The sequence below is a fragment of the Sebastes fasciatus genome, chromosome 14, assembly GCF_043250625.1.
Source record: "Sebastes fasciatus isolate fSebFas1 chromosome 14, fSebFas1.pri, whole genome shotgun sequence".
NCBI classification, from domain to species: domain Eukaryota; kingdom Metazoa; phylum Chordata; class Actinopteri; order Perciformes; family Sebastidae; genus Sebastes; species Sebastes fasciatus.
Genome location: NC_133808.1, coordinates 19,958,159 through 19,981,652, shown reverse-complemented (window position 1 = coordinate 19,981,652; position 23,494 = coordinate 19,958,159). Strand labels below are relative to the sequence as shown.

The 23,494-nt window shown below is 41.0% G+C and overlaps 2 protein-coding genes across 2 annotated transcripts in view; one reads left to right on the top strand and one right to left on the bottom strand.

Moving 5' to 3' along the window:
• Positions 1–23,494, top strand: part of ercc1 (excision repair cross-complementation group 1) — a 192,561-nt gene that overhangs the window by 102,150 nt on the left and 66,917 nt on the right. The window lies entirely within an intron of this gene.
• LOC141782813 (neuroligin-4, X-linked-like) overlaps positions 20,992–23,494 on the bottom strand; it is a 35,709-nt gene continuing 33,206 nt past the window's right edge. Inside the window, exon 10 of the mRNA XM_074659571.1 lies at positions 20,992–23,465. Within this exon, the coding sequence (XP_074515672.1) occupies positions 23,424–23,465 (42 nt within the window). The 3' untranslated portion in view covers positions 20,992–23,423. The remainder of the gene's footprint in view (positions 23,466–23,494) is intronic.

The following is a 23,494-nucleotide window of genomic DNA, read 5'->3' as shown; positions in this document are numbered from 1 at the left end:
TGTGAATGTAAGTTTTTGACTTTGGCCAAACAAATATTTTGATTTATATTAAATCATAATTTACGGTTTCAAACAAATCATAAATACAATGAGAAAAACTAATAAAATTAGATGTAACAAATTGAAGTAATTTTTTTAAGTTAATCCAAAGTACCATTTTTTTCAGTGCAATATGATCAAATGAGTTATAGATCGAGTTATAGATCGAGTGATCGAGTGATCGATAGATTGATAGATCGATAGATAGTTAGTGAATATTTTCTGGTTTCTTTACCCCTCTATGACAGTAAACTGAATTTATTTGAGTTGTGGACAAAACAAGACATTTGAGGACATCATCTTGGGCTTTGGGAAACACTGATCAACATTTTTCACCATTTTCTGACATTTTTTAGACCAAACAACTAATTGATTAATCAGGAAAATAATCAACAGATTAATCGACAATGTAAGTTGCAGCCTTAGCTTGGTTTGTATGTTTGTATCTGCCCAGATAATTTGAGACTTGGTACTGATCATTTTTAAATACCGTTGGAGTTTACCTTTTTTGCAGATGTCCAATGATTGGTGTACTTTTCGTTTTTCTGTGCTGTGATGTGGTTGGTCCAGGTTACATAAGGGCTGTGCTCAGTGCTACCCTCTCTCCTGCTCTCTCTTTCCCTATAGAAGATTGCGATAACATGTGTATCCAGTTACTGCATGGATTTTACAACAGGAGAGAAACAGCCAAACACTAAATGAAAGGCAGAGTAAACCCAGAAACCTCCATAAAATACACACAAGCGCCCATATATCCACAAGCACGCAAATACACGTATATAGATAATGAGATTGTGCACATGTAAGACACAGACACACATATCAAGCATCCGCTGAACGTATACAAAGGCCTTCACAGGACAGACGCCGAGGCTGCTGATGTGAGGGAACGCCACAAACAGGAAATACTCCAGGATTTCCCACAATCCCCTCTCTTTATGTGGTGGATAGCTGGTAGCTCAGGCTTGGCCGCAAACATGTAAATAGATGGAGAGAAGCTGTTTTGTTAAAGGAACACAGGATCTGGATCAGACTTGTGCTGATGATTATTTTTCCACAAAAAGTAAGAAATCGTTTTTTTTAAGTTTAACTGACAAGCGTATTGACAACAAAGTCTAGTTTGATCCCTCAATATACAAACTGAATCCCTTAATGTTTGAGAAAATTGTACTCATTGTTTTCACTTTAGTTTGTCACCTGGTTTTATCTCCTTCCTATTCAGAAATGATCTGAATTTCTCCCTCTCTATCCTCCTCCTTGAGAGGTGTAAGCGTCATCAATCTGGGTAAATGTGGCGAGAGTAAACGTGCTTTACAGGAGGCTGCTGCTCAATTTGATCTTTTCAGTCATTTGTTAAATTATTCCCCCTTTTCTTTGTACCTTCAAAGAGTGTGTCGCACATTAAGTAGATGATTTAGAAGTACCTTGCATTCTTTAAAAGCCCCTGTGACAAGACAAAAGGAGGAGGACGGAGGACGTGAGCAGCTACAGAGATGAGGATTCGACTGTGTTACATGAAATCTGTGAGCCGAATCCTGACCTTGAATTTATGATTGACCGGATCATTGAGGAAGTTGCAGCTATTTAAAGAGTTGTTGAGCTGTTTAAAACTGAAGTGTAGCCTGAAAAGTGGCACGGTAAACACCATGGCTAGCTTGGTGATAAAACACGGACAGAGGCTGAGGATTGAAGGACTAGTTTTTGAAGATTGAGGAGACCGAAAGCGCGGTACTAAACAGTTACAGGAAAGAGGATCCACGGTTGACCACGTAGCACTTTCTCATTAACAATTACGTTCTCATTGGGGCTGTCAAAGTTAACACGATTATAACGCCACTAATTTCTTTAACGCATTAACGTAATTTGCAATTTTTAGGTTGTAACGGGCTCAGTTTTAAAGCTGTGTGAAGATACTGGCATCATATGAAACTCAAAAACCTAAGGAATCCATTGGTACCAACCATGTCATATTAGCTTGTCGCGAACAAGGTTAAATAACGCTGCAAACTTACGCTAAATTGTGGCGAGGAAAAACTGGCGTGGCCATTTTCAAAGGGGTCCCTTGACCTCTGACCCCAAGATATGTGAATGTAAACGGGTTCTATGGGTACCCACGAGTTTCCCCTTTACAGACATGCCCACTTTATGATAATCGCATGCAGTTTTGGGCAAGTCATAGTCGAGTCAGCACACTGACACACTGACAGCTGTTGTTGCATGTTGGGCTGCAGTTTGCCATGTTATGATTTGAGCATATTTTGTATGCTAAAGGGTTTCTGGACAATATTTGTCATTGTCCAATACGTTTGTAATGATAGTCCGAGGAAGTAGGGAGGAGGTCAAGGTGGTAGATGGGTCAACCAATACCGGACTTTCACCAAGGAAACTGCTGTCTGTGTCCTGTGTGAAACTAAAAGTTAACGTTCACTTATTTTAATCATGATTTTTTTTTTTTACTAAACCGTTAACCACATGTTTAAAACTGTTTAAAAGTGTGCCCGTAATCAGGGAGAAAATATGTCTCTCTCAAAACGTAATTGAGAATGCAGTTTAGTTGTATGGGAACGTAATTTTGTAGGAGACCGGTTTGCAACACATTTTGGCGACATTTTTTGCAGCGTTCCGATCACAAGCAAGTACATGCTCAATCTAAAATGTTTGGGCAAGACCACAAACTCATGAAACCTCTAGATAATCTTGTCCTTTGCCTGCCCCAGCTTAACAAATGACTAAGACATACAAAAACATGTTTCTTCTGATCTCTGATGAGACTCTGATAATGTAAAACACAGATGAATTTGATGCCTATGATAAGCGTGTGCAATTCTCTATGGGTGGCCAGTGGATTTTGGACCCTAAGCCTCAGCAGTGAGTTTGTGCCAACTCTAAGATGTGACCCAAAGAGATTAATTAAACCTAATACATCTGAGTAATCTTCAACAGATTTTGCTCTCGGTTTTATGAGATCATCAAAGCCTCTGCGTCCACTGAGTCACCATCTCCTGCCCCTCCGATAAAGAGCACACTTCCCTCCAATCTGTTCTCAAAGAATGACCTTTGAGAAAACAGCGGAAAACTCCCCGTGGCGAGAGCATGTTTAGATCTCACTAATGCCTCTGATAGGAGCGTCCACTCGGACAAACAAGCAGCAGATTCATGACCACACCATCAAACGCTCTGGGATTACTGTTAGTGCAGACTAAGGAAGGGCTCTTTCAAAACGGTGCTGCTAAAATTTCATGTTTAGAGTTGAAGTTTTTGTAATGCCACAAAACCGTTGGTTTGAAGAACATTAGAAACCTCAAAGGTACAATGAACACGTATAGTAAATGTGATTAATGGAGTCTAAACAGAGAGAAGGAGAGAATTGGGAAAAGGAAAGAAAAAATGGAAGACATAAATAAACATTGACAGCTTCTCGTTAATTAAATAAACATTAAATACACATGAAACATTCATCAACAAGTGAACAGTGGAGATTTCCAGCTGTAGAGTTTAAGCTGCTTTCCGCCTGAAAGAAAACCAGGGGATCATCAATCCTACTGACACTCACACACACACACACACACACACACACACACTCATACACACACTCATACACACTCACATCGAGGTCCCAGGATGGTAAAATCATTGAAAATGTGAGGGCTTCTCTCCACCTAAATCCATGTTGCTATGACGACCGCCAAGGAGAGGATGTGTAAAGCACTCGACTTTGGTCGTGGTTATGTAACCAGCACCAGCCGCTCCACCTGCTCAGAGTCGGACCAGCTTTCATTTGCCACCGTGAAAGGATCAGCTGATAAAATCAGCACTTCTGTTCCGCCTGGATCAACTCAGAGGAAAGATGTGACACAGATCTGATAATCTTTTGGCTCTTTGAATCGGAAGAAACCACTTTGTGGCTAAAGATGGATTGGGTCTGTGCTGATTAAGTCCTAAAACGGACATGATGTGTGCTGCTGCTGCTGTGAGGAGAAGAAAGGAGAGCATAAAATAGGCAAATGTAAAGTGAGGGCAAAATGAGTTTCATAACCCAATTCCCCAAATCACCCTAATCCAAAAGCTGCTTAAATAAAGTGCCTTATTGAAATGTGACCTTTGAGACCTGATGTGTCTCCAGTGTCTGCATTACTGCATCAGTATTCGCAGGAATACGGCATGTGTTACTATGTGAAATCACACCTCATTCATGCATGCAGCCCTTGTTTCAGTATGAATAGGTCCAGTGTTTGTCCATAGCTGCTGGTAGCAATAACGCTGATCACTGATCCCCTGGTACCTATACACCATTCCCAAGCCTGGAAACAAACACACCCACAAACACACATTATATAAAGTCATACACAAACACACAAGTAACTAATATTGAAGTACGCACTCAGAAAAACAAGAAACACACAAAATTATAATCGAGAAACACCCATACACACACACAGCACCTTGACCAACTGACACCAACACGCACACACACACAGCCGCACTGTAAACATCCCCGCTGGCCTCTGTGTGTGACCACCTACAGAATAATAATTACTGACACACGGAAACACTTTCAGACTGACAGAGCCAGGTATGCACACACAAACACACACATATTACCATGCATACAGTAAACACATACAAATATACAGATGCAAGCACTTTTGTGCACAAAGAGACTCGTCACACATACCAATCTTTTTGCACACAAAATATGCAACAACACACAATCGTTCTGCTTAGTCTGTTTGCTTTCTCCTGGCTTGGCCTGGCCTGGTTTTGTTCGGTTGTACACACAGTCCAGAGAAAAATACTTTCTTTTCCTCTTCAACCTGATCTCTTGAATTAAATACCATGAAAAATGATTAATCACAGTTGAAACCCGCCACTTTATATTCCTGTAATTTCCTGCCAACGTCGACAGCCGTTTGTGTTATTAAATATTACTATTGATTAAATGTTACCAGCTGATTGGGCACATTTTCTAAATTATAGTTTCCTTTTGGACGTTTATTTTACATAAACAAACAAATGAAGACAAATTAGATTAAATTTCATCGTTCGCGTCTCACAATGGAGACTACGGGACACACCCAGTGCCATGTGTTGGTGAATAAAACCGATTTGTGTGTGTATGTTGGACTCCACGTTGTTCTGGAGTGACGCCTGAGCTGCAGGGAGAAGCCAACATTAACACCAGCTCCAAAACACATGCATGCACGGGTGCGTCCACAAACTGAATTTAATTATTTCTCTCCTGTGTTGCTTTTTTTTAATTTGTGAAAGAGGTTAAAGGTTTCATGCAGTTTAAGTTGTGTGGAAAGAAAAGAACATGAGGGACTACTGAAGCCAAAATCTGATCCCATGCACACTTCCTTGCCACGGTAAATTCAGGGCCAGAACAAGCCGGCCAATTTATTTTTAATTATCAGCAACGCTCTCAACAAAATACGGTTGAATTATGATCCACTCTTGATTGAAAACTGAATCAGTGGACCCTTCAGTTTTTCCTGGAGGCCCCCTTCAACAGGCATGACCATGACACACAGCCACACATTCACACTCATGCAGACACTGCAGAGAATCAATCAGGTGGACAGTTAGATGGATTGTGAGGAGGTCACGTAGTCAGACAAGATGAAGAGTCGGCCAGGAAGAGTTCACTACCACAGTCAGCCTTTCACTCCTAACACCTGAACCTTGACCTGGAGCACACGAACACTGACATAGAGGCGGTCCATCACACCTTAGGAAGTGTCGAGGTCAAAGATTGTTCATATTTCATGAGTAGAGTGAATATGTAAGGGCTCTCTTTTTTCTTATTGTTATTATTTTTAAAAAACATTACATTCTGTATAGTTTTTACATCTATGAGGTTTGAGTCTGAACCATCTACTTTTTATCTGGTGCACCTCCAAAAAACTTTATTTGTAATAGTAAACTTTGTTTGTTTGGTGAAAAGCCAACACTTCCATACAGAAAAAAAGGAAATACCATGTAATGAAAGCAATAAAACAGATGGCACCACAATATTAAACAAAGAGTGAAGAAGGTAAAAAATGTATGTTGCATTAAGAATGATGAAATGAATAATAAAAAAATGTTTCGAGGAGAATTTCAACAGTTATTCTGCTGCCCTGCAGGTGTATGCAGTGATTTCTGAAGCATTATGGCAAAAGCTAGCAGGACCAAAAGCACTAAAGCAAACTACCTGCAGGCCTCCAAAGTGCCTGTAAAGAATCTGGCAGCAATTCCATAGTGAATCAGGTGTGGCAGAGACTACGGCTGTTTCTGAAAGCTACTGCTACAGAGTAGAAGTGCGAGAGCCTCTCGACAGACCGGTAAGGTCAAGTGCCCCTCGCTACTCGAATACTACTGTTGTGCAAATTCTAATTCCTAACCTGTACTTTCAACAACGGTTGTTGCAGGTTTTCTCTGTTCCTGAAGGACTGGATGGTGGAGGAAGCCGTCTGAAAGAAAAGGTTATGGGCAATAAACCAGTTCAAGGTTATAGTCACAGTGAGTCCATGAATCAGAAGTCAAAGAGTTGCCATAAGAATGACAACAAACGTAAAGAAACAGTGTCTAGCATTTAGGTGGCTCTATTGGCAGAAACGGAATATAATATGAATAAGTATGTTATCTTTAGTGTATAATCACCTGCAGGTGTTTTCGTTAGCTTAGAATGAGACGTTTATATCAACATAGGGAGCGGGTCCCCTTCACGGAGCCAGCCACCATGTTTCTACAGTAGCCCAGAACGGACAAACCACTTTGTTAACTTTTCCTGCTTGGGCCAGAGTCGATAACGTTACTCGCTCAGGAGTTAACCCCAATCGCTCCATTCAGCCGCCGGGAAAGAAGACACGGGAAACCTCTGTTGGTCTTGAGGAGCTGCAGCTTTTATTTCTGCACAAACTTCAACTTCCACTTGATATTCTCAAAGCTAAACTAATTCTGTCTTCTGCTCCACTTGCTCACTTGTTCGCACACACACATTCACCGCCGCGCTCTCTCTTGCTTCACCACTCACACACACTCTACACACTGGCTCTGTTATTCTCCAAATAACCTACGCTACTCTTAGAACAGCTGACTCTAGATAGGGCCATTCACGTTTTCACTTCGGCCACACGCTTGGCACCTGGGAGAGGTTGCAATCTACAACCTCCTCGCTAGATGCCACCAGATGTTACACACTGTTAAGTGTGTTTAAACTTAAGCTAGTTCTGTGGTGCCACAGAGGCAGGCTTTTTTGTTTTACAAGAGATTATGGGGCATGTAAACAGATGCATCTTATCTAATTGTAATTACTTTAAACTGATGTCAACAAAGTTTACAGGCATAATTCTACATCGCTTGATCTTTGATATTAATATAAGTTATTGATCCTTTTTATAATTTATTCCTGTGGTGCTGAGTGCACTGTATGGAGGAGAAGCCTGTCTGCAGAGGTGCATATTATATGACACCGAGTGGTATCATTTTGATCTATTTTAATTCAATTTTTATCTCTTGGAGCTATTATATTGCAGTTGCATTTTTCCTGACAGAGCAGATTGCGACTTGGGTTTAAATCCTGCAGTGGTGAGGGTGAAACTCAGATGAAAGATGGTTATTCTAAGCAGGCCATTGATTCCAGTAAGAGACCAACCTTCCCTGCAGAGAGTGTTGTTTGTCTAAGTGTTTCTCCAGCCAGAGGATATCAAACCACCCATGACTCTGAATGCAGACTTACATACAAGAGACAACGGTCTCTGTCTACCAGAGTAACATGATGTTCTTTGGCTGGAGGAAGAGCTACATTCCTAGACTCATGGCTATTCCATACACACTATACGTTACATAAAGCCTCTTTTTTTTATCAGTTTACACAGGAAGTATCACCGGTAACATTACATTGAAACACGCTGCTAGACAAACTTTCATGCAAACGCACACATGTATATACTGTTGCACACAGAGCCACATGCATGCAGGGACGCACAAGCTGCACACACAGAAGCACAGTCGGAGATTTATTAGGAACAGAGGTATTGGTTTGTACTTTGAGGGGCACTTTGAGAGTCACTAATGTCAGAGCTAAAACTAAAACACAGCCTCCAGTAAAAAACGCCCCTAGACAGCCTGTAACACACATACACATGCATCCAGAGTTACACACTTTCTCGCGAACACACACCTGTTTGACGCCGATGGCCTTGTCTCTGCTGGCCTTGACACACCTGCACTGTATCTGTCTTCTCGGAAATGACTTTTAAGTGGGAATCCATCAGGTTTGGCAGCAGAGAGGGAGAGAAAAGAGAGATGAAAGAAGATAGGAAATCGTTTGAAGTGAATTTGTAAAACATTTGGCCATGACGAAATGACCTCTGCTGTGCAATGGTGAAACAATCTTGAGAGTAACAGACGAGTGGATTTGTTGTCGGGCAGACGGCTGATATTGAACTCCAGCAGACTGAGATCTGAGCACTCTGCGAGTTAAACAAAAGGAGCTATTGGCTCTGTTCAATATCAGAGACAGAAGAGAGAAGAACAGACCAACATTCCTTCCGAGCAAACCTGGACTGGGACAAGACGCACAGTTGAAGCTGGAAATATTGCTTCTGTGAAAGCGTCTGGTTAAAGAGAGAGGAGGGGTGTAGTGAAGGGAAGAGGGAGTGAGCCGGCAATAAAGTGGAGAACAAAACAGGCACAGTGAGCGAGGAGAGGCAGCAAGATGGATGAAAGATTGCCGTTCTCCTGGTGATACTGCGGCAGAGGTAACAGGAGGAGGTGAAGGAGGGGGGTGGAGGGAAACCGAGGGTACCGTGACATCAAAGAAGAATATGAGTTTGACCTCTGCAGGAGAGGACAACAGGGTCTGACCCTTGACATCTATAAAGATACAGTTACTCCCCAGCATCTTTAATAAACACACTTGCTCACCGAGTGGAACAAACGCAGTCATTGTCTGCCATTTTTACTGCCTCTTTTCTTTCTGTTCTGCATGGCTTACTTTATATATCAGTCTATATAGTAAATAAGGTAAAAGCTGGCCGTCTTTTTCACCCTGAAACACACACAAACGAAGCCACAGATAAGCGCGGGTGTGCTATGAATAAGATTTAAATATCGCCGAGGTTTAGAATAACTCCACTACACAATAACATACTCCTCTCATCGGAGCGGAGCCGCACTAGAGACAAGTGTCACCTTCTCTCTAATTGAGAAACTGCATATTCGTCCCTGTTTGTTCAGATTATTAGTATTCTGGTGCAGAGCATGTGCACTGGTAGGAAGTCATATCAGCATAACCATCAGAACTGAGGAGCAGAATACAGAATTGCTCCTAACAGGATCAACAAAGCCGCGTATTCACCAAGAGTGGCTCAAGCTGTTGGAAAAACACTTTTCTCATTTCCTGCAGCCGCACCAAGAAAGAAGATATTAAAGTCTGAGGAGTGAACAGCATACTGACATGGTGTTTTACAATTTCTGGATAACCCAGTTCACCAGATGCAATTCTCTGCTGCCTTTTGGAGCTGCCAAAAATACAAAATTACAAATACAAAAATATTGGCTGTTTCTTATTAGTCTGAACAAATTACGTCCTTTTTCATTTTCTAACCATCTTGAACTGAATTGAAAACATCATGAGGTCAAGCCAACATTTAGAGGGAATTGGTAGGAATAAAGAAGATATGAAAGGAAGCGATGGCACACTTTTAACCCCTTAACATCCAGATTTCTTTCATCTGTATTAGCTTGTTCCAGTTGTTCATTGAATTTATATGATGTTTGCACTGTATGAAATATTCAAATCCTAGACGCTATGTTTTTATGGCTGCACGACATGAAATGTAAATATGTACGTTGTGCATCATTTCATTCACACTTCCGCCAACAAAATTCAATATACAGAAATGTTTGCGATAGAATTTAAAGGAGTAGTGTGTAGGATCTGGCGGTATCTAGCAGCGAGGTGGTGATTGCAACCAACTGAAGCCTCTCCTGTGTCCCGTCCCAAGCGTGTAGAAGAACTACAGTGGCCGACGCAAAAACCTGAATGGCTCTCTCTAGAGCCAATTGTTGTAAGAGTAGCGTAGGTCATTTGGAGCAGAGCCAGTGCGTAGAGTGTGTGCGTATGAGGGAAGTGAGTGGTGAAGCAAGAGAGAGAGCGCGGCGGCGACAGGAGCGAGTAACGATATCGACTCCGGCCCAAGCAGGAAAAGTTAACATGGTTTGGTCTGTCCATTCTGGACTAAAGTAGAAACATGGCGGTGCAACATGGACCGCTCAATATGTAGATATAAACAGCTCATTCTGAGGTAACTAAAACACAACAATTCTTATTTTCATGTGATTATACACTGAAGTAAACATACTTATAAATATTATATTCCATTTCTGCCAATAGATCCCCCTAAATGTTACACACTGGACCCTATTTTCCCATGTTGTTGTGCCTAAGAGACAACAATTTTTTAAATTGGTCCAGTATTGAGGGATAACGAGGGCAAGTTAGCAGTGCCATTGTAACCTAACGTCTACTAAAAGTGCTTGTTTTTGCCACTGACAGGCTCAGATTGTTGACAACAATTGACAACAAGTGTCTGACAATATTATGGAAAAGACCCTATAGAGAAATAAAACCTTTTTCTTACCTTTCGCTTGTTCCGGTCTGTTTGTTATTGTGTCCAAGTCCCGTTGTGAGAGCTGAATATCCCTATACTTTGGCTCAAATAAATACGGGCGACCATCAAATTCAAAGACCTTAATCCACATTGTCGAAATCATCTAAATATTCAACCATGACATTGAAAATCTTTTAGATAACACTAAGCTATGCTTTCTGTACTCAAACACAAAAACAAACTGTGCCCGGCTGGCACTCGCGTTTCCACCATGGATGTATTCCACTATTCCACCGTTGTCTTCCGGCAACGTCACCTCCTGTGATTTCAGAACAAGACTTCTCCGTGAGCGAGACTCTTTCCATAATGTCAGACACTTATAATAACAATCAGAGCCTGTCATGGCAAAAACAATTACTTTTAGTGGGTGCAAATGACGGTGCCAGCTTGCCTGTATAGCACCATATTGCAGCCGTGAGCAGCTGCCATCTGCAGGTCTCTCCCTCAATACTGGACCAGTTTCAGAAATAGTTGTCCCTATTAGTCAGTAAGACACAAACACATGGGAAAATAGGGTCCAGATTGAAAAATACAGATGTTACCCTTTAACTTAATACAGGAACTGAACCCACTTTTGTTTTGGTTTCTTGGGCGTTTTGTATAAAGGCCTGAGATCAGAAGGCTAGAGGTGTGAACACTGTCATGTATAATCAAGGCCTCTAGTAGAAGCAGCTGAGGGCTACAAAACGTTGCACCACCCCAAGGTCAAGTGGGAATCCTGTTCAGTTATAATCAATTTATCTATGAACAAATTCAGAGTGCAGAGAATATTGAGAGGATTTGCAAACACACACACATCTAGGTAGTTATCTATTCCTCCCAGCTGTGAGCCTACTAACCTGAGTTACATAACAGCTCAGAGAGACACCTGGGCGTACATTACATAACAAACACATACACACTCAAACAGAGAAACACACACAAGCGTGCACAGGCACATATGGACAAAAAAACAGAAGAATCGCGTGCACGCAGCTTCACGCACATCCCATACACAACACTGTAGATGGCTGTGCGTAGGTCTGGAGGAGGCTAGATAAAATTAGGAATACGCGAGTCTCTGCGGACTGTGGCTGTGCATCTGTCGAGTGAATCAGCACTCAGACAGTACAGTACCTGGCTAGCTGGCTAAGTGATTCTGTTTGTCTCATCTGTCTCTACATGACCAGACTGGATAAGCAGAGGAGTCATTTGTCTAAAGGAGTCCTGTCAGTGAAACCACTGAGGTCAGAGCAGCTCCAACATCCTGGATGCATAATGAGCGAATGCTGCTGTAGGTGACAAAAACAGCTCCGGTGAGCAAGAAGTGAGTAACAGTAAGAAAATGGGTAGCATTGTTGGTTGAGAACATTTAGTCCCAGGTAATAAAAAATATAATTTTCCTGAAAGCAAATATAAAATCAATGTAATACTATCAAATTAAAGAAATCCACTGAGTGAGTGTGAGCTAGTTGTCCCATTAGAAATAATTAGGGCTGTCAAAGTTAACGCGATAATAAGGTGTTAACGCAAAACCATTTTAATGCCACTATTTTACCTGCGAGTTCCTCCTTTACAGACATGCCCACTTTATGATAACCACATGCAGTTTGGGGAAAGTCATAGCCAAGTCAGCACACTGACACACTGACAGCTGTTGTTGCCTGTTGGGCTTGAGTTAGCCATGTTATGATTTGAGCATATGTTTTATAATAAATGCAGTACCTCTGAGGGTTTCTGGACAATCTGTCATCTTTTTGTGTTGTTAATTGATTTCTAATTATAAATATATAAATACATTTGTGTAAAGCAAGCATATTTGCCCACTCCCATGTTGATAAGAGTATTAAATACTTGACAAATCTCCCTTTAAGGTACATTTTGAACAGATAAAAAATGTACAATTAATTTGCGATTAATCACTTTTAACTATGGACAATCATGTGATTAATCGCTTTTCAATATTTTACTCGATTGACAGCCCTAGAAATAATTCATTCCCATGAAGGCATCAATGCTTCAATCACTACTGAATTTTTGATACTGAATTTTAACAAGCATCGAGTCAGTTTAGGCTATCACACTTTCGAAACACCTTATTTGTCTGAGGACTGATGTGGTATTCTACAAAGACTGGAACTGGCACAAGCTGACAAGCATTTATTTTTACAGCACAATACGTCAGGGTATGAACACAAGGCTACATCTAATATAGCTGCATCTAATTGTGGAAGAGAAGATTATAAACCTGCAGGCGTTGATTTGATGGTTTGAGCTGTAATTTAGTAAACACATAGAAAATGCTCGCAGTAAATACCTAGACAACAACTGGCTGTAAAGTTAATTTAACAGACGACCTACAGGTTTTACTGTGTGCTCTGAATAATGCAGGAAATGAATTGCCAACCAGCTGACAACAATTTACGAAATGCAAACTCAGTTCAGTGTGGCTACTGTCTCCTACAAAATTACATTCCCATACAACTAAACTGCATTCTCAATTACGTTTTGTGGGAAAGCTGTCCGAGATCCTCAGCCTCATCATCCCCCTCTGCCCCTCCTTCTCTGCTCACTCACAATCCCACAACACCCCCAAACTTTCATCTTGATAGTGCTAACTGTGGCCAAGAAAACCATTTTACTCAACTGGAAAGACAGAATTAAATTACAGACATAGACCACACAAATCTAGAAAAGCTAACATCAACCCTAAAACACAATCACATTACATTCAATAACACTTCGTCTCCATTTTGCAGTTCATCCAGAGGTGATTCCTCTATACACCATCTCAACCAGATCTTCCCAACCCCAATATACGACAACTCAAAATAACAAAGTTAAGCCACAATCTTTTCTCTTTATATCTTCTTCCTCTTCTCTCCTTTCTTTTTTTTTTTGATTTTGTGTTTGTACTTCTGTTGCTTGCTGTAAATACTTTTGTTTTGTAAATATATCTGGTATCCACCTGTGGTAAATAAAAAAATTGTTTTAATCTGTTACGTTTTGGGGGAAATGTATTTTCTCCCAGATAACGATCACAGTTTTAAACAGTTTTAAATATGTCCTTAAATATATCCTAAGGAATCATTGATGCCAACCATGTTATACTAGCTTGTGGAGGAGGAGGCTAAATAATGCTGCAAACTTGCGCAAAATTTTGGCGAGGAAAAACTGGCATGACCATTTTCAAATGGGTCCCTTGACCTCTGACCTCAAGATATGTGAATGTAAATGGGTTCTATGGGTACCCACGAGTCTCCCCTTTACAGACATGCCCACTTTATGATAATCACATGCAGTTTAGGGCAAGTCATAGTCAAGTCAGCACACTGACACACTGACAGCTGTTGTTGCCCATTGGGCTTGAGTTTGCCATGTTATGATTTGAGCATATCTTTTTATGCTAAATGCAGCACCTGTGAGGGTTTCTGGACAATATTTGTCAGTGTTTTGTGTTGTTAATTGATTTCCAGTAATAAATATATACATACATTTGCATAAAGCAGCATATTTGCCCACTCACATGTTGATAAGAGTATTAAATACTTGACAAATCTCCCTTTAATGTACATTTTGATCAAATAAAAAATGTTTCGATTAATCATGATTAACTATGGACAATCATGCGATTAATCGTGATTAAATATTTTAATATATTGACAGCCCTAAAAACACGTCGGCCTAATAAGCCTGCATGGTGTCCAGTAAAGTTATCCAGGTATCCCTTTATCACAAAGATACTTTACAAAGAACGAGTCTAGATTGAACTTCTTGAAAATCAAAGCAAACAAGACATAACAGTCCAACTTGGCCGAACCCCAAACACCACCAGTGAAACTGAAAAGATGAGGAGGAACGCACCTGACAAAGCTCTTAAGGGAACCTTGAAAAGAGGTAGTCACACATCCAACGGCTGAGGCAGCAAAACCTGGCAGGATAAAAATAAATGAGCAATAACACGGACAGAAACTATGAGGTGTTTTCTGCATTAATGTACTACACCCTTTAATTCAGCTCCTTTTAATATAGCAAACATAGTGAAAAATATATAAATGAGACCCAGTGGGAATACCGAGATGTGCTGCACTCTTAAACAAACACAAGACAAACTTAGAGCACGGTGGCCTTCGGTGTCACACAGGAGGTCACATTGCAATACTAATTAGGCCGGTTTCTGAGATATTTTGGGAGTACACAATGTCTTAGAGTAAAGAGGTTGCACAAGAACTTGCGAGGAAGTTAACTAGCAGAAGGAAAACAGAAATAACTTTAGTTTTCTGCCTGCAAAAGAATAAAAAAACAGGCTGCAGGGTGTGAGATGATCGGATTTTATCTTCACAGGATCACAGACAGTTCACACCCTGGTAATGGGCCTACCGTGTGTGTGCGTGTTTGGGACGAGACTTTTTTGCAGCGAGGAAAGTCAAAGCCAAACTTCCTTCCTGTCTGAGCGATATCACAGGCCAACAATAACACACACACACACATGCATACACACTTTTATCTGCATATCTCTCTCTCTCTACTTGAGGGCAGTGCACACAGATCAGAAAGGGATGGTCAATGTGAATGGTGCAAAAACACAAACACACACACACACTCCTGTGTAGCAGCAGGGCAGCCTGGGAATGGAGACACACTCTCCTCCGTCCCTCCTTCGGAAAAGAAAGAATAGTGAGGGACAGGAAAAGTATGTTATGTCACAGCAGATAGTCACAAACGCGAAGCTAAACAACATTTTAACCATCAGCCATCTGTGCAGACCAATATATGCTGAAAATAAAAATGTGTTTGATTCTCCTGAAAGTTGATTATTATTTTTAGTAGTAGTCGTTCATATTATTCAATCTTGACAATTTTTACCAGCAGATGTGACTGCTTCACAAACCAATGTGACACATTGTGCTATTCAGGGACCACCCGAATGCTTTCGAAGCTTCGACGTTGCCATGGTAATCAACCTCCAAATCAGTCCACATCTCAAAATAGCTCATGAAATAAGGAATAATCCCACAATATTATTCATTATTAATATTCAACATGAATGATTATTAGTTATTCTCAGACGGATATCGCTGTTTGTTATGTTTAGAGATGCTTGTGTGTGCAGTAGTGTGGCAGCGGCACTGTCCCGAAGCTTCGAATAGCTTTGAATATTTCTCAAAAAATGGTATTCAGGACAGACCTAGTTCTGGTCTGCAAAAACTACTCAAAGCAGATGAAGTCATGGCTCACTAAAATGCACAACTGGCCCCAAATGAGTGGTATGATTCTCCTGTAGGAGTGAGAAAGCTGCATATAGATTAAAAGATTTTCTTCACCTCTGTGATCCCATAATTATTATGCACTAAAATAAACAACAGCACATAAGGGTGAAATTTAAAGCCCTAAACTTTATCCATAAGGAATCCTTTCCTCTTGTTAATTTATCAGGAACAATGCTGACCTCAGCTGGACCGAGTGTGCTACTGCCGTTGTTTACGCTCCTTTATGAAAAGCAGCGGGCATCAGAGCAGACTGAATTATGTAGCAATTCTCCCACAGAGAGGAGTCTGACAGAGCATACAATCAGACAGACAGACAGACAGAAAGAAAGATAAAAGGACAGGCGAGACAGAGAGAGAGAGATGTAGCAGACAGATAAACATGGCTATGGAGAGGTGAGAGAGAGACATGGTCAACAGATAAAAAGCAAGTGAGACAGACAAGCAATAAACAGACTAAAGCATCCCACGCTTAATTAATTAGAGAGCAAAAACACTGCGGGGCTTTCGGCTGCTTGAAAGACAGTTAAGCGTGTAACACAACAACACACCCACACTCAGAAACCAAGGCACGTGCAAAAACAGGCATGTACGCACACACGACAAAGGAACCTTGTATCACCTCCTTTCACAGCTTTTTCAGATGAGGAGAGGGTGAAGAAAAGAGGGGGATGAAAAGGGCAAGGAGGGTAGTAAATGAGCTGGGTGAAATGAGGGGGAATTGGCAGTGGGGAGGAGGAGGGGGATGGGAAAGAGAGGAGAAGGGTAAGATGGAGAGGAGAGGAGAAGAGAAGAGAGGAGAGGAGGCTCGAAGCAGAGATGGAGCGAAGATGAGATGAGAGAGGAGATGAGACCAGATGAGGTAGAGATAGATGTTAGGTGAAAAGGAGAGAAGTAGAGTGTGAGATGATGAAAAAAAAAATGTGAAAGGAAGCAGAGAGCGAGAGTGTGGAGGAGCAGGAGGAGGAGGAGGAGAAGGTGGAGGAGGGCAGATTAGATGGAAGAAGGAGAGCCAAAAAAACAAGAGTAGTGAAGTGCAGAGAGGAGAGAGAGAGAGAGGAGTGGAACGAGAGGCGCAGGTAGATGAGAAAAGAGGAGAGACGGGAGACGCTGTGACCTCACATGCTCGGCTGTGCAATGACGCTTTGAAGATCATCTCAAGGTTGTTAGATAAGAGGTAACCCATCCAGACAGAGGAGAAGATGAAGAGGAGGAGGAGGAGGAGGAGGAGGGGGTGACAAAGGAATGGGAGATTGTGATAGTGAGAAGGCCAACAGGAGCCAGGAGTGAGAGGAAGAAAGCAAAAAAAAACAGGATGAGAGGGAGGCGAAAGGAACGTCGACGAGATAAGAGGAGGATAGTGTAACAGGGAGAGTGATGAAGGCTGCAGAGAAAATGATTCAGTGACTCCAGCTGCTATGAGGCATGCAGTAGTGTGTGTGTGTGTGCACATGCATTGTGAGGCAGACATGCATGAACATGTGTACAGTGTGCATGTATCAGTATCAGCAGGCATGCAAGGATGCAAGTGTAGAAAGCATTTGCATGGAGGTGGAGAGGAAGAGAGGAGCGTCTTGGCAGGAGTGATTAAGTACAATGCGCATGCCAGCCAGTAAACAACCAGGCCGGCTGTGTTCCATTCCTTAATGAGCTCCCCTTATCTGTTACCCTCCTCTCCTCTCCTCTCCTCTCCTCCTTCCATGCATCCTTTTTATTTACTCTCCTTTATCTCAATCAACCCTCTCCATGTCCCATTATCATTCATCAGGCACCCTCCACTTCTACTCCTCTTTCAATATTTCTTTGCTCAAAAACTGTGTTTTTTTGTTGTTTTTTTAGCTTTATCTTCCTCCCGCCTTTCCCTTCTCGTTCCCCTCGATTCCCCTAGAAAGAAAAAAGCAGGAGGAGTTGACATTGTCACGGTCTTTCAGACTGTGGGATGCAGCACAAGCAGGGATAATTTGTTCAAATCAGAAAGCCAGAGGTATCTTGTATGTGTGACCAAAGTCAAACAATATTTGATCATATTCTGTAGTGTTATCACTGTATGTATAATATCATTTTTTAGCGACACTAGCAGCGTGGCACTAGGAATGGCAATGCTGGTTAAAATTTTGGACAAACGTTCATAGTCCAGACAGGATGAAAGGTAATAAACCCCCTGGTTTTTTAATCCAGCTAGCACTACCACTTTGTCCAATACCTGCAAAACCAGGTACCTGCTAATTGATGTTAAGCATGCTAACACGCTAAACCAAGATGGTGAACATGGAGAACATTATACCTGTTAGAATTGTCATTGTAAGCATGTTAGTATGCTGAGCATTTAACTCAAAGCATTACTTTGCCTAAATCAGGGGTCAGCAACCTTTACTATCATAAGAGCCATTTTAGGAAAAATAAATAAATAAATAATAATCTGTCTGGAGCCGCAAAACATTTTAGCATTGTAATGAAGGTGACACAGTTTATAGTCTAAGTATATAGTATATAAGTCTAATGCAGTGAGGGCTCAAGTGCAAATGTACGACGGAGTATTAGGGCCACATTGAGGGAAAAACAATGAGATTTCGGGGAATAAAGTCATAACTTTACGAGAAAAAAAGAAAATAACACATAAAATTACTATTTTATAATATTCTGACTTTATTCTCATGATACTACGACTTTTTTTTCTCGTTAACCTATTACTTTTTTTCTCGTAATATGAGGCTCCGGAGACGCAGATTGTAGACCTCTGGCCTAAATGCATCCTCACATGGCTGTAGACTCTTATAGCCATTCGTCACCAGTGGATGCAAAAATGTGGTGCAGTGTGAAACCGAAATCTGTGAAACCGAAATCTGTGACCACAGAGCGGCTCACATTTTTTCTGTTGGCGCCATTTTCTGACGAATTTTTCACATTGACAACTATGCACACCGATTCTGGTGTTGTGTCGAATACTGTTTCCGGTCTACATGTTTCCCCCTACCTAAACCGGAAGCAACCCTCATCCCTAACCCTAACTACCTAGGGAGGAGGTAAACACTATTCAATGGGGAACAGTATTGGACATTAGAAAGTGCGATATTAGCTACATTACCATCTTCATTGTATCCCAGCTGCTGGGTGATCTCAAGCCATATATTGTCCTTTATTTTGCTGTTGAGGTTGCAGTGTTTTGTTGTACTTTATTGGGTGTTGATACGGGGAAGGTTCATTCCGAAACACAAAGTCCCAAAAAATTTCCCATTGGACCGGAAAAAAAAGTGGATTTGTCCGACTGTCCGTTACCCCGAAAACAAACGGCCTTTTATAATTCAGCCAAATTTAGCGCTGTTTTGACCTATGATCAGTATGTGTGCACATATATCACTTAAATTATTCAATATAATTATACTAAACCTTATAATTTCCAGAATACCATAATTTTACATGCTGCTTCGTTTCCGACTGTCACTCATCTTGTTTGGTATTCGTGCACCGGACTCCTCTCACCCCCTCTTCTCTACATGATGGTTTGATCCTTGTCTGTCATCACCTGATTGGTTGCACAGACGTCATTACCACAACATTCAGTCACAGTCAGTGCATGGAGTGCTTGTGGCGTGGAGAAGATCATCCTATCATTCTGCCTTGAATTAATTAAAAAAAAAAAAAAAAAAAACGGCTCTCGGATGGAAGCCGGCTCACATCGTTCACTTAAAAGAGCCGGTTCTTTGAGCCGGCTCGTTCACGACCGACACATCACTATCCCGCAGGGGTGTGCAAGCTTTTTCATAAAAACCCACAAAATAATTTTTTATAAATTTCCTAGCAAATTTTTCAAATGAAAAACGGTGCTTGGTGTGAAACGGCTTGTCTATGTTCAATCTTTGTTAAACCCAAATGGGTAAAACATCCCATTCCCTGCTCTGTTTCTCCTTCAATCTAATTTCACCTCCATAAAGTGACAGGTAGGCTACAGTACAAGAACAGCTGTCACAATGATCATTACCAATGATCATTACTGGCCATGTCATATCACATGATATATTAACTCCCCACTGAAGATTAGCATTTGGAGACAAAAACAGCATTAAAACAGTCCAGTGAGGAATTTATTATTCTGACAAGCATCAGATTAATTACCTAACAATCAAACAATAAATGTTTGAGATTTAGTAGTTATGAAACGCCACAAAATATTACCTTGAAATAGTCTCCAGATGCTTCACATTCAGTTTTTAAATATTAGTCAGGTATTTGTGTACATATTCCGATCCCCGCCATCTGGACACATCTTACACACATCACTTCTGGGCTGCACTTAGCAGATGGACTTTGCCACCTCTATGGAATTAGACAAACAACGCATCCTGCTGAAATAACCTCAATCATGTTGCCACCATTCAAAGAGAGAGCCAAAATATAAGATGTTCAATTAAAATGTGCTTCTGTGTCCAAGTAGCTTTTGATTAAGTAAAAGGTAGCCCACCATGTGGGCCGTGGTTGTGGAAATGTCAAATTAAAACAGCAATTTTAGAGTGATTTTTTTCTGTTCTTGCTCTCGCTCCTCAGGTCCCTTTCTGCACACGTTGACATCAAACAAAAAAACACCTGGTCATGACTTGAACTCATGCTTTCTAATGTGTTGCCGGCCATAAATCAAATTAACTGCAGTTATATCTAGTTAATGGGATTAGAGCGGGGACACACAGTAGGAGACATCAATCTGGTCTGGAAGTCAGCCATGAATTGGGTTCTTTCACATCTCACAGGGTCTCCTCGGCCAGCTGGCAGGGGCTGCTGGTCCACCATGATTTACAGTAATATCTCCCTATTTTGCTGCAGTAAGGACTTCAGTAATTGTACAACATATGTATGCACTATAGAGCATAGCTAAAGATAAGATATCATTTCTAATTTCATATGTGTGCTGTGTATCACTGTGGCAAATTCTGTGGTAAGAAATCACTTTATATACTAAAAACAGAGGATGCAATTAGCAAAAGCCCCCTACATCCCCTCTATATGACCACTACATATTCTGAATTAAGACATACAAGACATTTAAAATGCTCATAAATTGTAAAATACTGATATTTTTATTTTTCAAAAATGCAGCAGAAATGTTTTATGCTTGACACAATCCAGCCATCCGCTGAGTCAATAAACCCATATTATGAAATAAAAATATTCAGTCAATCAAACATCCGTTAAATGTTATTTTTATATCATTTTTGTAAAAGTTCTTTGCTTGTCATCCACAAATTTTTCGGCTTTCATTTTTCACATATTCTGTTGACAATTAACTAAAATCTCTCATGAAGAAGTTACTTAGGATGAGAGGAGGTTAAATAGGCCACACTGTGACAAAGCTGCATGGAGTCGCACAGATGAGGCTGGGAGGAGGGGAGAGGATGGGTTAGGGGAAGGAAAAGAGGATAAAACAGGAAGGTTACAATATCAGGGTTAGGGCCTTTGGTTAAATTACTGGTTAGGATCAAGGTTTGGGAGTTTGGGGTTTGTTGTTTAGTTCACATATAAGGTTTTTATCTTTTACATTAGCAACCACATAGTTTGACCATTTGTCATATTTTAATAGCAGCCATGCCAGTACCGCGTCTCGGCCACATGAATTGTCAATATGAATTGGTTAAAATTGATTTTATGTATGCTGCGAATCTTATTATGATGACACACAGCAGTAACCACCACCGCCCTCGAGCACTCGCTGTGAAGTCAGCAGGAAAAACCTCCCAACTTTTCTATGAAATAAAATCAATCATTATTTCCACAAGATGTTGGTGGTATTTTTAAAAATAATTAATTTCACTTCTTCTAAAAAGCATGTCTTGGGGAAAATATGGCTCCATTAGGAGGATATTAAGATTGTAAAAAAAAATGTTTGGAGGCGTGTTTGCCTTCAATGTCAAGTCAGACTATCACACGAAGCCACGCTGATCGTCCCTCATCAGCTCCACCCCGGCTCCACCTAATTAATCACATTTGGCTCTGAATAATTGACAACATGGTGGCAGGTAGTAAACCAAACTCCAAGCTTTAGAAATGTGGGTGACAAATCCATGTATTCCTACAGATTATGGGCGACACTGTGGAGAGATTTTCTAAGCTTTAACAATTCTTAGTTAAACAAGGTTTCAGTCAGCATTAGGTAGTTCAAGCAAGGGGCTGTTCTAGAAATACTGGGGCCACTGGTGTAAGGTGGAAAACGGTCAGACGAATTACTTTTTTTGGGGCACGCTGCGACCCCTGAATCATCACCACCTGTCTGTCAGCGGAGACATTAATTAAGGTTATTAGAGATTAGGGGTAAGGCCTTTAAGAGAAATGTTAGGAACAAGGGGGATAGGAGAACGGGAAGGGATTAAAGGGGTCAAGGGTCATGGTTTTTGGCTGGTGCTCAATCATCAAACCAATATTGCATTATCTACACAGTACTAGCTCGTCATACGATGGTCAAACAAATAGACAGGATGGTGTGAAAATGTCCTATACTTCAACTACTAAACAAGTATCGAGATGTTTACACGGTTAAGAATTATTGAAATGACTGTGCATAGCCTTTAAATAAAGGTACTGTGTACATACTACAGCGGGTGAGATAGAAAGACAACCAGCCTTGCTTCAGGACACCTATACAATAATATAGTAATATCTGAAATGAAAGCAATAATGTGGTTAAATAAGTCATGTTTTTAATGCAAGAGCAGGTAAATGCTATAAATCATAATATATCATCTGTATCTTTCCATTCTATTTACAAGAGTTTAACACATAGCTGGTTAGAGTGATTCTTCAGTAAGTCTGACAACACTTCAGAGGCCCTTTCATCTTCTGAAGCTAATTTCTGTCTCTTGGCACACTTTCCGTTCCTGTGTTTTCCATATCACTCTATCTCACTTCGTCTTTCTCGCTCCTAAATCCCTCTCATTGAAATCTTTATCTCTTTCCCACCACCTGACAAACTTTTCCCTCAGCTAATGTTGTTTTTTTAATCCCCTCTTCCTCTCTCTGTCTCTCTTTACATCCATCTCTCGCTGAAATTTGTTATTTTTCTCCTCAGCTCAGTTTGATCCTTGGCAGATAGGGCCTTTGATCTTTTAATGGAAAAAAATGCTACATTCACATTTCACAGGTTGTTCAAGTTGACATCAGCAGTCTGTGTGTGTGTGTGGTACTTCTTAGCTCTCTGCATGTGCATCTGCTCTGCTCAGTCTCAGCGCTGCGTCGCTGTGCAGCAGCGCAGGTACAGTAGGAGATGTAAACTGATCCATGACTGACCCTTATGCCACAGCGCTCGTCCACTTCCTCCTCAGGTGTAGAAAAAGCAGAAGGTTTAATATCCAAAGCAGGTCTTGAGACATTTGATGGATGCCTTGGCTCGTCTCGTTCAAGGTTATGAGCGAATGATGCATAGAACTGCATCTCCCGGGATCCAGTTTGTCTTCAGGTCCCCGACATGCAACACACAGCTGTCTGTCTCTTCATCCTGTTACTGAAAATGTCTTTCTCTGTCACTCCGTCTGTAACAATCCTGCAGGGTAATTAGTAGAGGTATTTAAG